We start from the raw sequence: 14,404 nt of genomic DNA, 5'->3' as shown, positions 1-14,404 counted from the left end.
CCTGATAACAGCTGGGAAGAAACTGTCCCTGAATCTGGAGCTGTGCGTTTCCACACTTCTGTACCTCTTGCCCGATGGGAGAGGGGAGAAGAGGGAGTGGCCGGGGTGAGACTGGTCCTTGATTGTGCTGTTGGCCTTGCCGAGGCAGTGTGAGGTGTAGATGGAGTCAATGGAGGGGAGGTTAGTTTGTGTGATGGTCTGGGCTGCGTCCACAACTCTCTGCAATTGCGGTCGTGGATGGAGCTGTTCCCAAACCAAGCTGTGGTGCATCCTGATAAAATGCTTTCTGCGGCTCATCTGTAGTTGGCCTTGCTAAAGTCCACATAGACAACACCCTTTGCCCTTTCCTCATCAACCCTCTCGTTTACCCCTTCAAAAACTCTTCACCGATTTGTGAAACTATTTCCCGAGCACAAATCGGTCGGTAAGTTTGCAAAACAACAGGAGATGGGATTTAATGGTGGTAGGTTCAAGGTGATTGTAGATTTATTGCAGTCAAGTGCCTCAAATAAAAGCCTTGTTTTGCATGTTATCCAAACAGATTAGATATGCCATATAGAAATACAATCAAGTCAAACTCCAGTACAATAGGTAGAGCAAAGGGGAAGATACAGAGTGCAGAATATAGTTGTAGTGCATCAGCTCCACAGACAAAGTCCAATGTCCGCAATGGGGTAGAGGTGAATCGGACAGGACCCTAGACTTTGTGGGGAACAGTGGGGTGAGTGTGGGTCTCTGGTGCTGTAAGGCAGCAACTCTACCGCTGTGCCACCGTGCCGCCCATGTGCATCATGGACCCGTACCGCCCAGTCCTGTACGTCTTCGGAGTGTGGGAGGAAACCGGAGCTCCTGGAGAAAACCCACGCAGGTCACGGTGAAAACGTGCAAACTCCGTACAAACAGCACCCGTAGTCAGGATGGAACCCGGGTCTCTGGCGCTGTGAGGCAGCAACTCTACCGCTGCACCACCGTGCATCTCCATCTGTGAAATACTGGCACAGCCTGGGGCCGGTCACGGTGGCGCAGCGGTAGAGTTGCCGCCTTACAGCGAATGCAGCACCGGAGACCCGGGTTCCATCCCGACTACGGGTGCTGTCTGTACAGAGTTTGCACGTTCTCCCCGTGACCTGCGTGGGTTTTCCCCGAGATCTTCGCTTTCCTCCAACACTCCAAAGACGTGCAGGTTTGTGGGTTAATTGGCTTGGTAAATGTAAACATTGTCCCCAGTGGGTGTAGGATAGTGTTAATGTGTGGGGATCGCTGGTCGGCGCGGACCCGGTGGGACGAAGGGGCCTGTTTTTTGCGCTGTATCTCTAAACTAAACTAAACTACACTAATCTATTGTACTTGAGTTTGAACTGATTGTATTTATGTATGATATTATCTGATCTGATTGGATAGCGTGCAGAACAAAGCTTTTCACTGTACCTCAGTACAGGTGACAATAATAAAGCTGAACCAGCTGTTGTGTTGGACGTCGGCCTTGATGATAATACTCACGAGGACTTCCCGCTGCCAGTGGGCCCCATGATCGCATTCATACCCGGCCTCATAACGCCACTGTAAGACAAAACAGGGAAGAAGTCTCATGTAACTACGCTGAGTTGCAATCTGTGTTGTTAATGACAGCAACACACTACTAAAAACGGCATTTACAAATCATGGCTCACAGCAACAAAAACTGCATAAAGAATACGGATGTTACCTGGGCTTGTGGGCCTGAGTTATCGGGAGAGACTAGACATCCAGAGGAGGTAGTTGAGGCTGGGACTATCCCAACGTTTAAGAAACAGTTGGACAGGTACATGGATAGGACAGGTTTGGAGGGATATGGACCAAGCGCAGGCAGGTGGGACTAGTGTAGCTGGGACATGTTGGCCGGTGTGGGTGAGTTGGGCCGAAGGGCCTGTTTCCACACTGTATCACTCTATGACTCTAGTGTAGCTGGGACATGTTGGCCGGTGTGGGCGAGTTGGGCCGAAGGGCCTGTTTCCACACTGTATCACTCTATGACTCTAGTGTAGCTGGGACATGTTGGCCGGTGTGGGCGAGTTGGGCCGAAGGGCCTGTTTCCACACTGTATCACTCTATGACTCTAGTGTAGCTGGGACATTATTGACCGGTGTGGGTGAGTTGGGCTGAAGGGCCTGTTTCCACACTGTATCACTCTATGACTCTAGTGTAGCTGGGACATGTTGGCCGGTGTGGGTGAGTTGGGCTGAAGGGCCTGTTTCCACACTGTATCACTCTATGACTCTATACGCTGGAACTTCTCTCTTTGGATCGTAGGAGGCCGAGGGGTGACCTCAGGAAGATACAGCTTTGAAACAGGCTCTTCATTCCACACCGACCATCGATCAGCCATTCACACTAGTTCTATGTTATCCCACTTTCTTATCCACTCCCGATACACACAGGGGGCAATTTTACAGGGGGCCAATTAACCCACAAACCCGCGCGTCTTTGGGATGTGAGAGGAAACTGGAGCACCCGGACAAAACCCACGTGGTCACTGGGAGAACGTACAAACTCCGTACAGAAGGCACCCAAGGTCAGGATCGAAACCGGGTCTCTGGTGCCGTGAGGCAGCAATTCTACCCGCTGTGCCATCGTAGAGGTATGCGTACAGGATTATGTAAGGCACGGATAAAGTGAACACTCACAGGCTTTTTTGTCGGAGAGAGGATTCATAGAAACATAGACATAGAAAATAGGTGCAGGAGTAGGCCATTCGGCCCTTCGAGCCTGCACTGCCATTCAACATGATCATGGCTGATCATCCAGCTCAGTAGCCTGTACCTGCCTTCTCTCCATACCCCCTGATCCCTTTAGCCACAAGGGCCACATCTAACTCCCTCTTAAATATAGCCAATGAACTGGTATCAACTACCTTCTGTGGCAGAGAATTCCACAGATTCACCACTCTCTGTGTGAAGAAATGTTTTCTCATCTCGGTCCTAAAAGACTTCCCCCTTATCCTTAAGCTGTGACCCCTGGTTCTGGACTCCCCCAACATCGGGAACAATCTTCCCGCATCTAGCCTCTCCAAACCCTTAAGAATTTTATATGTTTCTATAAGATACCCCCTCAGTCTGCCAAATTCCAGCGAGTACAAGCCCAGTCTATCCAGTCTTTCTTCATATGAAAGTCCTTCCATCCCAGGGATCAATCTGGTGAACTTTCTCTGTACTCCCTCTAAGGCAAGAACGTCTTTCCTCAGGTTAGGAGACCAAAACTGCACACAATACTCCAGGTGCGGTCTCACCAATGCCCTGTACAACTGCAGTAGAACCTCCCTGCTCCTAAACTCAAATCCTCTTGCTATGAATGCCAACATACCATTCGCTTTCTTCACTGCCTGCTGCACCTGCATGCTTGCTTTCAATGACTGGTGCACCATGACACCCAGGTCACGTTGCATCTCCCCTTCTCCCAATCGGTCACCATTCAGGTAATACTCTGCTTTCCTGTTCTTGCCGCCAAAGTGGATAACCTCACATTTATCCACATTATATTGCATCTGCCATGCATTTGCCTACTCGCCTAATCTATCCAAGTCACTCTGCAGCCTCCTAGCATCCTCCTCGCAGCTAACACTGCCACCCAGCTTCGTGTCATCCGCAAACTTAGAGATGTTGCATTCAATTCCCTCGTCCAAATCATTAATATACACTGTAAATAACTGGGGTCCCAGCACTGAGCCTTGCGGTACCCCACTAGTCACTGCCTGCCATTCCGAAAAGGACCCGTTTATTCCTACTCTTTGCTTCCTGTCCGCCAACCAATTTTCTATCCACCTCAACACTGAACCCTCAATACTTAAACTAGAGGGCACATTCTAAACTAGAGGGCACAGGATCAAGGGTGAGCGGGGAGACCTCAGGGGCAGAGGGTAGTCCTTGTCTGGAACGAGCTGCCAGTGAAGGCTATAAAAGTGGATAAAATGACAACGTTTAAAAGACGTTTGGACAGATGTACGGATGGGAAGGGTTTAGAGGGGCAAGGTGGGCCGAAGGGCCTGGTCGCATGCTGTACAGCTCTTACGCTGCCCATACTTCAAAGGAAATAAAGGCCCACAGGTACGTGACTGAAGCAGAACAAAACAGAAAACCTGCTTTGTGTTGGTTTTGGTTGAGAAGAGAAATGCGAACAGGAGTTTGAGTCACAGCGTGAGGCTGGAGCTCCCAGCAGTCACCTCATGAACAAGTGCCACACTTTGAGCTCACAATGGAGACAGAAAAGGTGCCGGTACATGTATAAATTAAAAATAAAGACACGTCTATCAAGAATTGTTTCCCCCTCAAGATATATCCCCCACAATGGCCAACTTGACGTAAAATAACAATCAAACTCTAAATCAATAAATGTTTGAGCTCATCCGCTTGCGTTGTCCATTTGCCAAGCATCTATATACTAAAACTCCCATTTGTTTGTTTGTTTGTTCCTGAACTACAGCCAAAACGGTACACGATAGTGCGACAATTCTAGGCCCACCTTACTCACCGTCGTCCCTTTGGTGCTAATGGAAGAAGGTTCATTGAAATTGGTGTTATATATTGTATAGAATCAACTTCAAGCTCCTCCTATTCACATACAAAGCCCTAAACGGGCTTCCCCCCCCCCTCCATATCAAAAATCTTCTAACCCACCACTCTATCTCCAGGTCCCTCAGGTCGGCCGACTTGGGGCTACTGACTATCCCGCGGTCTAGGCTTAAGCTCAGGGGTGACCGCGCTTTTGCGGTTGCAGCTCCTAGACTGTGGAACAGCATCCCTCTCCCCATCAGAACTGCCATCTCCATCCACTCCTTTAAGTCCAGGCTCTAAACCTATTTCTACTCCCTAGCGTTTGAGGCCCTCCGAGGGGGCGCTGTGAACTGTTTATGTATGTGTTGTTATGTTTGTGTTCGTTCTTAGTACCTGAACTGATGTACAGCACTTTGGTCAACGTGGGTTGTGTTTAAATGTGCTATACAAATAAAATTGACTTGACTTGACTAAAATTGTTATAGGTAATATAACAATCAAACTCTACGGCTAAATCAATAAACGTTTGTGCCCACCCGCTTGCATTATCCATTCTCCAAGCATGGTTAATGAATGTACACAAGATCACCACCTGCATGTGCCGCCATTACACACACACCGACACACACAAAGGGAAGTGGAAGGTGTGACAATAAATAAATCATTCCCCACAAAAACCTTCGCAGCAATCACGCACAAAGATTCCAAAACGATTTTTATCAGCAACTTATGGATTGCAGTTTTACAACTGCAATAAGTCATGTATTTTGAACAAGAAAGGCAGATGTATACGATTATTATGAGACAGAACAAAGTTTCACTGTTTAAAGGTTCTTCATTGTCGAGTGCAAATGCTCAGTGAAATGATCTCCTTACCGATAGTCCAGTAGAGTATTGCCTTACCCAAGCACATCCCCGATTAGCAAAGTGTACAGAAACAGTCCGTACAAGATGTTTGGATGTTTGAATTACAAGGTATTAGCTACAAGGAGAGACTAAACAAAAAGGGACTGCAGTTGCAGGTTGACAAAAACCAGCCAAGATCATGCATGGCATAAATGCACAAAGTGCTGGAGTAACTCAGCGAGTCAGGCAGCATCTGTGGAGAACATGGACACAGAGTGCTGGAGTAACTCAGCGGGTCAGGCAGCATCTGTGGAGAACATGGACACAGAGTGCTGGAGTAACTCAGCGGGTCAGGCAGCATCTGTGGAGAACATGGACACAGAGTGCTGGAGTAACTCAGTGGGTCAGGCAGCATCTGTGGAGAACATGGACACAGAGTGCTGGAGCAACTCAGCGGGTCAGGCAGCATCTCTGGAGAACATGGACACAGAGTGCTGGAGTAACTCAGCGGGTCAGGCAGCATCTGGAGAACATGGACACAGAGTGCTGGAGTAACTCAGCGGGTCAGGCAGCATCTCTGGAGAACATGGACACAGAGTGCTGGAGTCACTCAGCGGGTCAGGCAGTATCTCTGGAGAACATGGACACAGAGTGCTGGAGTAACTCAGCGGGACAGGCAGCATCTCTGGAGAACATGGACACAGAGTGCTGGAGTAACTCAGCGGGTCAGGCAGCATCTCTGAAGAACATGGACACAGAGTGCTGGAGTAACTCAGCGGGTCAGGCAGCATCTCTGGAGAACATGGATAGGTGACGTTTCGGGTCGGGCCCCTTCGTCATTGATTGTATTGGGGGAGGAGGAAGTTTAATTTAGTTTAGTTTAGTAATAGAGTGGATCAATCCCTTTGGCCCACCGAGTCCGTGCCAATCAGTGACCACCTGTACCCTAGTCCTATCCTACACACTAGGGGACAATTTAGATAAGCCTATTAACCCACAAACCTCACGTCTTTGGAATGTGGGAAGAAACCGAAGATCTCGGAGAAAACCCACGCAGGTCACGGGGAGAACGTACAAACTCTGTACAGACAGCGCCCGTAGTCGGGATGGAACCTGAGTCTCCTGTGCTGCATTTGCTGTAAGGCAGCAACTCTACCGCTGCGCCACAGTGACCGCCCGCTAGTGATAGGCGACGGAGTGATAAGATTGGCGAGTGATAGGTGGATACAACTGAGGGGGATAGGCAGATGGGTGAACAAAGGCCAGAGATGAAAAGACAAAAGCTGTAAGATCACAAAGATTTGAAGAGCAAGGCAGGGAATGATAAAGATCTCAGCTGTCACCCAGTCACAAAAAACATGAACTGCGATCGCCTTTATAACGAGAGGATTTGAGTCTTGGAATAAAGAGGTCCTTCTGCAGTTGTACAGGGCCCTGGTGAGACCACATCTGGAGTATTGTGTGCAATTTTGGTCTCCTAATTTGAGGAAGGACATCCTTGCTATTGAGGCAGTGCAGCGTAGGTTCATCAGGTTAATCCCCGGGATGGCGGGACTGTCATATAAGGAAAGATTGGAAAGACTGGGCTTGTACTCACTCGAGTTTAGAAGGATGAGAGGGGATCTCATATAAAACACATTTTAACATATAAAATTATAAAAAGGTCCGGACAAGGTAGATGCAAGAAAAATGTTCCCAATGTTGGGGGAGTCCAGAACCAGGGGCCACAGTCTCAGAATAAAGGGGAGGCAATTTAAAACTGAGGTGAGAAAAAACTTTTTCATCCAGAGAGTTGTGAATTTGTGGAATTCTCTGCCACAGAAGGCAGTGGAGGCCGATTCACTGGATGAATTTAAAAGAGAGTTAGATAGAGCTCTAGGGGCTAGTGGAATCAAGGGATATGGGGAGAAGGCAGGCACGGGTTACTGATTGTGGATGATCAGCCATGATCACAATGAATGTCGGTGCTGGCTGGAAGGGCCGAATGGCCTCCTCCTGCACCTATTTTCTATGTTTCTCTGACATTGAAAGAAAGGTCAGTCAAGAACGTTTAATTGCCATATGTACTGACAACAGAAGCATGAAATTCTTACTTGCTGCAGCATACAGTGACAGGCAAGCAAACACAATATCACACAGATATATCATAGAGACAGTGCGAACGGTGTGATTAATGATCGCTGTGGGCTTGGTGGACCAAAGGGACAGTTTTCATTCTGTTTATCTAAAACTACACTGAAGGCCAAATCAATAATACCATAAATTAATAACCAGAGTCCTAGGTAACCATAATAGTCCAAAACCAAAGTCCGTAATGCAACCTGAGACAGTCTGTAGAAGATCACAGTTGCTGAGGTTAGTGTTATATAGAGTCGCCGGTTTGTGGTTTGTCCCTCCTCGGACCACTGTCGGTAGGTACTCACCACTGCTGACCGGGAGCACCCCACAAGCCTTGCCGTTTCACAGATGCTCTGACCCAGTCGTCTGGCCATAACAATTTGGCCCTTGTCAAAGTCGCTCAGGTCTTTACTCCTGCCCATTTCTCCTGCATCCAACACATCAACTTCAAGAACTGGCTGTTCACTTGCTGCCTAATATATCCCACCCCTTGACAGGTGCCATTGTAACAAGATAATCAATGTTATTCACTTCGCCTGTCAGTGGTCATAATGTTTTGACTGATTGGTGTACAGTCATACAGCACAGAAACAGGCCTCATCCACACTAGTCCCACCTGCTCAGGTTTGGCCCATCTCCCACTAAACCTTCCCTATCCATTTCTCAAGTGGCATGTTCCAACTGCCTCCAATGACCCATCGTATAGATGACCCTGGTGCCAGCTTATCACCAGGTCACCCCCATCAAAGATACCACCTCTGCCATGGACATCTCTCCTTCCCCCCCCCCCCCCCCCCCCCGCACCATTGTTTGATCCCTTTCCCAGTTCTTCGACATGAAACCTTCAACTCTTGTTTGTTGCTAACTAGGGTTGCCAACTGTCCCGTATTAGCCGGGACATCCCGTATTTTGGGCTAAATTTGTTTGTCCTTTACGGGACCGCCCTTGTCTCATATTAGGCCCAGGGGGCGCTGTAGACCTGGACACTGTAGGCCATGGGGCCGCTGTAGGCCCAGACATTGTAGGCCATGGGGCCGCTGTAGGCCCGGACACTGTAGGCCCAGGGGCCGCTGTAGGCCCAGACAGTGTAGGCTAACGGAGTGTGTTCGGGGAGCGGGGCCAAGTGTGTTCGCCTGACGGAGATTGCGTAGCAACCCGCCTCCCGGCCCGGGCGGCCGCCATTGGTGGAGCGGGAGCACGTGCCCGCTGGCTGGCTGAGGTCATGTGGGGCGCGGGGTGGTGACGTCACCTTTTGTCCCTTATTTGGGAGGTAGAAAGTTGGCAACCCTATTGCTAACTGACCTGGAGAGTGTCTCCGACATTTTCTGTTCTTAATTCCAAATCATACAGCATGGAAAAGGCCCTTCGGCCCAACTCATCCATGCCCCAGATATGCTAGTCCCACTTGGCTACGTTTGACCCATCCCTCTAAACGTGTCCTATCCATCCTATCTTGTCCAGTACCTGTCCAAATACACTGATCAGCCAAAACATTATGACCAATGACAGGCGAAGTGAATAACATTGATTGTCTTGTTACAATGGCACCTGTCAAGGGGTGGGATATATTAGGCAGCAAGTGAACAGTCAGTTCTTGAAGTTGATGTGTTGGATGCAGGAGAAATAGGCAGGAGTAAAGACCTGAGCGACTTTGACAAGGGCCAAATTGTTATGGCCAGACGACTGGGTCAGAGCATCTGTGAAACGGCAAGGCTTGTGGGGTGCTCCCGGTCAGCAGTGGTGAGTACCTACCGACAGTGGTCCGAGGAGGGACAAACCACAAACCGGCGACAGACAGGGTGTTGGGCGCCCAAGGCTCATCGATGCGCGAGGGCAACGAAGGCTATCCCGTCTGGTCCGAACCGACAGAAGGTCGACTGTGGCACAAGTCACAGAAAATGTTAATGGTGGTCACGGGAGGAATGTGTCACAATACACAGTGCATCGCACCCTGCTGCGTATGGGGCTGCACACGGAGGACCAACAGCATATTAGGCAGGTGGGCATAATGTTTTGGCTCATCAGGTCATAATTGATGGGTGTATCTCTTGCATGCTGTTATAGTACGTGCCTCGACTACCGCCCGTTCCATTTACCCACTGCCCTTTTGTGTGAAATCAGTATCAGTAGTTGAAAGAGTACACGAACAGACCAGGGTCTTGAGCCTGCAAAGTCTGTGCCACTAGTTATGTACGACCTGCGGAACATGATGGGCCATTGTTTATCAGCACAGACTGTGGTGAGTTGATGGTTCATGTGGATCTGAAAATGTTGTGGGATTCCAACTGTTCCAAAAGCAACAGGTGGAATGGAACAACGATAAAGATTGTGCAGCGGGTAGAGCCGTTGCCTCGCAGCGCCAGAAACCTGCGTTCGATCTTGACCTCAGGTCTCCTGACCTCAGGTGCTGTCTGTGTGGAGTTTGCACGTACCCCCTGTATCCGCATGGGCCTCACCAGGGGGCTCCCACGTCACAAAGACGTGCGGGTTTGTAGGTTATTTGGCCCTCTGTAAATTGCCTCCTGTGTCTATGGCGTGGATGAGAAAGTGGGATATCAAAGAACTAGGATTTTACGAGGATGTTGCCAGGACTAGAGGGTGTGAGCTACAGGGAGAGGTTGAGCAGGCTGGGTCTCTATTCCATGGAGCGCAGGAGGATGAGGGGAGATCTTATAGAGGTGTACAAAATCATGAGAGGAATAGATCGGGTAGACGCACAGAGTCTTTTACCCAGAGTAGGGGAATCGAGGACCAGAGGACATAGGTTCATGGTGAAGGGGAAAAGATTTAATAGGAATCCGAGGGGTAACTTTTTCACACAGAGGGTGGTGGGTGTATGGAACAAGCTGCCAGAGGAGGTAGTTGAGGCTGGGACTATCCCACCGTTTAAGAAACAGTTGGACAGGTACATGGATAGGACAGGTTTGGAGGGTTATGGACCAAGCGCAGGCAAGTGGGACTAGTGTAGCTGGGACATGTTGGCCGGTGTGGGCAAGTTGGGCTGAAGGGCCTGTTTCCACACTGTATCACTATGACTCTAGTGTAGCTGGGACATTGTTGGCCGGTGTGGGCGAGTTGGGCTGAAGGGCCTGTTTCCACACTGTATCACTCTGTGACTCTGTGACTCTAATCTTCGTGCTTTCCTTTTTAAGACCAAAGGCTTGACGGGGAGGGGGGTTCTTTGATCCCCGGCGCTAGCGCATCATCGAACAAGACGCCGGTGGACGGGTCTAGGGTGCCAATCGCGCGATGACCTGTTCAGGTCTGAGATAGTCACTGTTCAAATAGTGGCGCTGCGGTAGAGTTGCTGCCTTACAGCCAATGCAGCGCCGGAGACCCGGGTTCCATCCCGACTACGGGTGCTGTCTGTACGGAGTTTGTACGTTCTCCACGTGACCTGCGTGGGTTTTCCCCGAGATCTTCGGTTTCCTCCCACACTCCAAAGACATTTGTAGGTTAATTGGCTTGGTAAATGTAAAAATGTCCCTAGTGGGTGTAGGATAGTGTTAATGTGCGGGGATCACTGGTCAGCGCGGACCCGGTGGGCCGAAAGGGCCTGTTTCCGCGCTGTATCCCTAAACTAAACTGAACTAAACCAACGCACATCTACACCCGACCAGAGACCACACCAGAGTCTGAAGAAGGGTCTCGACCCGAAACGTTACCCATTCCCTTTCTCCTAGATGCTGCCTGACCCGCTGAGTTACTCCAGCATCTTGTGATACCTTCGATTTGTATCAGCGTCTGCAGTTATTTTGCTACAGAGACTATACCTACTTGATGTTACAGAGGATCTTCTTCACCACAGTCTGGCGTTTCCAGAGATAGCCCTGCTTGACTTTAATCTGGTAGCAGATGTTTTTGAAGGAGACGGTGGAGCCACTGATCGTCTCGTGGTCGGACAACTCAAAAGGCATCGGTGCCTCGATGCTCGGTATATTAATCGGCCTCGGTTTAATGTGGTGATCGGCCTGTTCCATCTTGTTATCATCACTGCGTAGAGAAACAGAACAGATTGTCAGCAGGTTTGGGGCCCCATGTCTGAGGAAGGATGTGCTAGCGTTGGAGAGGGTCCAGAGGAGAATGACCGCACTAACGAGTGGGTTAACGTATGATGAGTGTTTGTCGGCACCGGGCCTGTACTCGCTGGAGTTTAGAAGGATGAGGGGGGACCCCATTGAAACGTACCGAATCGTGAAAGGCCTGGATAGAGTGGATGTGGAGAGGATGTTTCATTCCTTCTCTGCTGAGATGCTGCCTGACCTGCTGAGTTACACCAGCATTTTGTGAATAAATACCTTCGATTTGTACCAGCATCTGCAGTTATTTTCTTACACTAGTGGGAGAGTCTAGGACCAGAGGGCACAGCCTCAGAATAAAAGGACGTACGTACCTTTAGGAAGGAGATGGGGAGCAAGTTCTTTACTCAGTGGGTGGTGAATCTGTGGAATTCATTGCCATTCACTTATATTTTTAAGGCAGAGATAGACAGATTCTTGATTAGAACGGGGTTATGGGGAGAAGGTAGGAGAATGGGGTTGAGAGGGAGAGATGGATCAGACATGATTGAATGGCGGAGTGGACTCGATGGGCCGAATGGCCTAATTCTGCTCCAATCACTTATGAACATGAAGGACTTGTCAGATTTTTCAGCTCTGTAAATTAACAATGAATCCCTCTCGTTTACAATGTAATGTGGACAGGGTGGATTTGTACCAGCATCTGCAGTTATCTTCTTATAACACGTGGTAAAGAAGGCGTATGGTATGCCTGCCTTCATAGCGAGGAGCATTGAATATAAACGTCAGGAAGTAATGATGCAGCTCTATAGCACTTCTCTAGAATTGGCACTGTGGGCAGTTCGATTGTCTTTCCACTGACTGGTTAGCAGCAACAACAAAGCTTTTCATTGTACCTCGGTACACGTGACAATAAACTAAACTATACTAAACTATACTATACACAGTCTCAGAATTAAGGGGAGGCCATTTAAAACTGAGGTGAGAAGGAACCTTTTCACCCAGAGAGTTGTGAATTTGTGGAATTCTCTGCCACAGAAGGCAGTGGAGGCCAATTCACTGGATGGATTCAAAAGAGAGTTAGATAGAGCTCTAGGGGCTAGTGGAATCAAGGGATATGGGGAGAAGGCAGGCACGGGTTACTGATTGTGGATGATCAGCCATGATCACAATGAATGATGGTGCTGGCTCGAAGGGCCGAATGGCCTCCTCCTGCACCTATTTTCTATGTTTCTATGTTTGGTCACGCGACATTTGGAGTATTGCGTGCAGTTCTAGTCGCCCCATTACCAGGAAGGGTGTGGAGGCTTTCGAGAGGGGGCGGAGGAAGAGGTTTATTAGAATGCTGCCTGGATTAGAGGGTTTCAGACACAAGGGAGAGGATGGATAGACTTAGATAGTTTTTTTCCGAAACATCGGAAGTTGAGGGGAAAACTAGGTAGAAGTGTATAAAACTGTGAGAGGCGTAGATAGAAACATAGACATAGAAACATAGAAAATAGGTGCAGGAGTAGGCCATTCGGCCCTTCGAGCCTGCACCGCCATTCAATATGATCATGGCTGATCATCCAACTCAGTATCCCGTAGGTGCAAGAGGAGGCCATACCCCCTGATCCCTTTAGCCACAAGGGCCACATCTAACTCCCTCTTAAATATAGCCAATGAACTGGCCTCAACTACCTTCTGTGGCAGAGAATTCCACAGATTCACCACTCTCTGTGTGAAAAAAAACTTTCTCATCTCGGTCCTAAAAGACTTCTCTGGAATTCTCTGCCTCAGAAGGCAGTGGAGGCCAATTCTCTGAATGCATTCAAGAGAGAGCTGGATAGAGCTCTTAAGAATAGCGGAGTCAGGGGGTATGGGGAGAAGGCAGGAACGGGGTACTGATTGAGAATGATCAGCCATGATCACATTGAATGGCGGTGCCGGCTCGAAGGGCCGAATGGCCTCCTCCTGCACCTATTGTCTATTGTCTACTTCCCCCTTATCCTTAAACTGTGACCCCTTGTTCTGGACTTCCCCAACATCGGGAACAATCTTCCTGCATCTAGCCTGTCCAACCCCTTAAGAATTTTGTAAGTTTCTTACTAGGGTAGTAGACAGTCAAAACCTTTTTCCCAGCATGGAAATATCCAACACTTTTCGTGCACAGCTTTGAGGTAAGAGGGCAGATAGTTTGATGGGAGATTTACGGGGCAGATTTTCTTTTGCGCAGAGTGGTGGGGAGCTGGGAAACATTGTCAGGGGTGATGGTGGAGGGCATTTAAGAGGCTTTCAGACAGGCGCATGGAAGTGCAGGGAATAGCAGGATGGAGATCTTTCACAGGCAGGTGCGATCAGTTTAACTTGCAATCATGTTCGGCACGATTGGAGGGGGCCAGTTCCTGTGCTGTAGTTTTCTATATTCTAAAGGAATCTACACAGAGCGGATGTGGAGAGCATGTTTCCAGTAGTGTGAGAGTCCAGGAACAGAGGGCAGAGCACTCAGAATAAAAGGACGTACCTTTAGAATGGTGATGAGGAGGAATTTCTTTAGTCAGGGGGTGGTGAATCTGTGGAATTCATTGCCACAGACGGCTGTGCAGGACAGGTCTTTGCAGCAGAGATGGACGGGGTACTTGATTACGAAAGGGTTACAGGGAGAAGGCAGGAGAATGGGTTTGGAGCAAAGAGGTCCTTCTGCAGTTGTACAGGGCCCTAGTGAGACCGCACCTGGAGTACTGTGTGCAGTTTTGGTCTCCAAATTTGAGGAAGGACATTCTTGCCATTGTGGGCGTGCAGCTTAGGTTTACTAGGTTAATTCCCGGAATGGCGGGACTGTCATAGGTTAAAAGACTGGAGCGACTAGGCTTCTATACACTGGAATTTGGAAGGATGAGAGGGGATCTTATTGAA

General features: G+C 49.0%; 1 protein-coding gene across 1 annotated transcript in view; it reads right to left on the bottom strand.

Annotated features, from left to right (window-relative positions):
- Nucleotides 1-14,404, bottom strand: part of LOC144601035 (broad substrate specificity ATP-binding cassette transporter ABCG2-like) — a 75,911-nt gene that overhangs the window by 58,140 nt on the left and 3,367 nt on the right. Inside the window, exons 2-3 of the mRNA XM_078412974.1 lie at nt 11,268-11,483; nt 1,501-1,560 (exon numbers count right to left, since the gene is read on the bottom strand). Of these exons, the coding sequence (XP_078269100.1) occupies nt 1,501-1,560; nt 11,268-11,470 (263 nt within the window). The 5' untranslated portion in view covers nt 11,471-11,483. The remainder of the gene's footprint in view (nt 1-1,500; nt 1,561-11,267; nt 11,484-14,404) is intronic.

The sequence above is a fragment of the Rhinoraja longicauda genome, chromosome 1, assembly GCF_053455715.1.
Source record: "Rhinoraja longicauda isolate Sanriku21f chromosome 1, sRhiLon1.1, whole genome shotgun sequence".
NCBI lineage: Eukaryota > Metazoa > Chordata > Chondrichthyes > Rajiformes > Arhynchobatidae > Rhinoraja > Rhinoraja longicauda.
The sequence above is the reverse complement of the archived record's forward strand: the minus strand, read 5'-3'. Positions and strand labels throughout refer to the sequence as shown.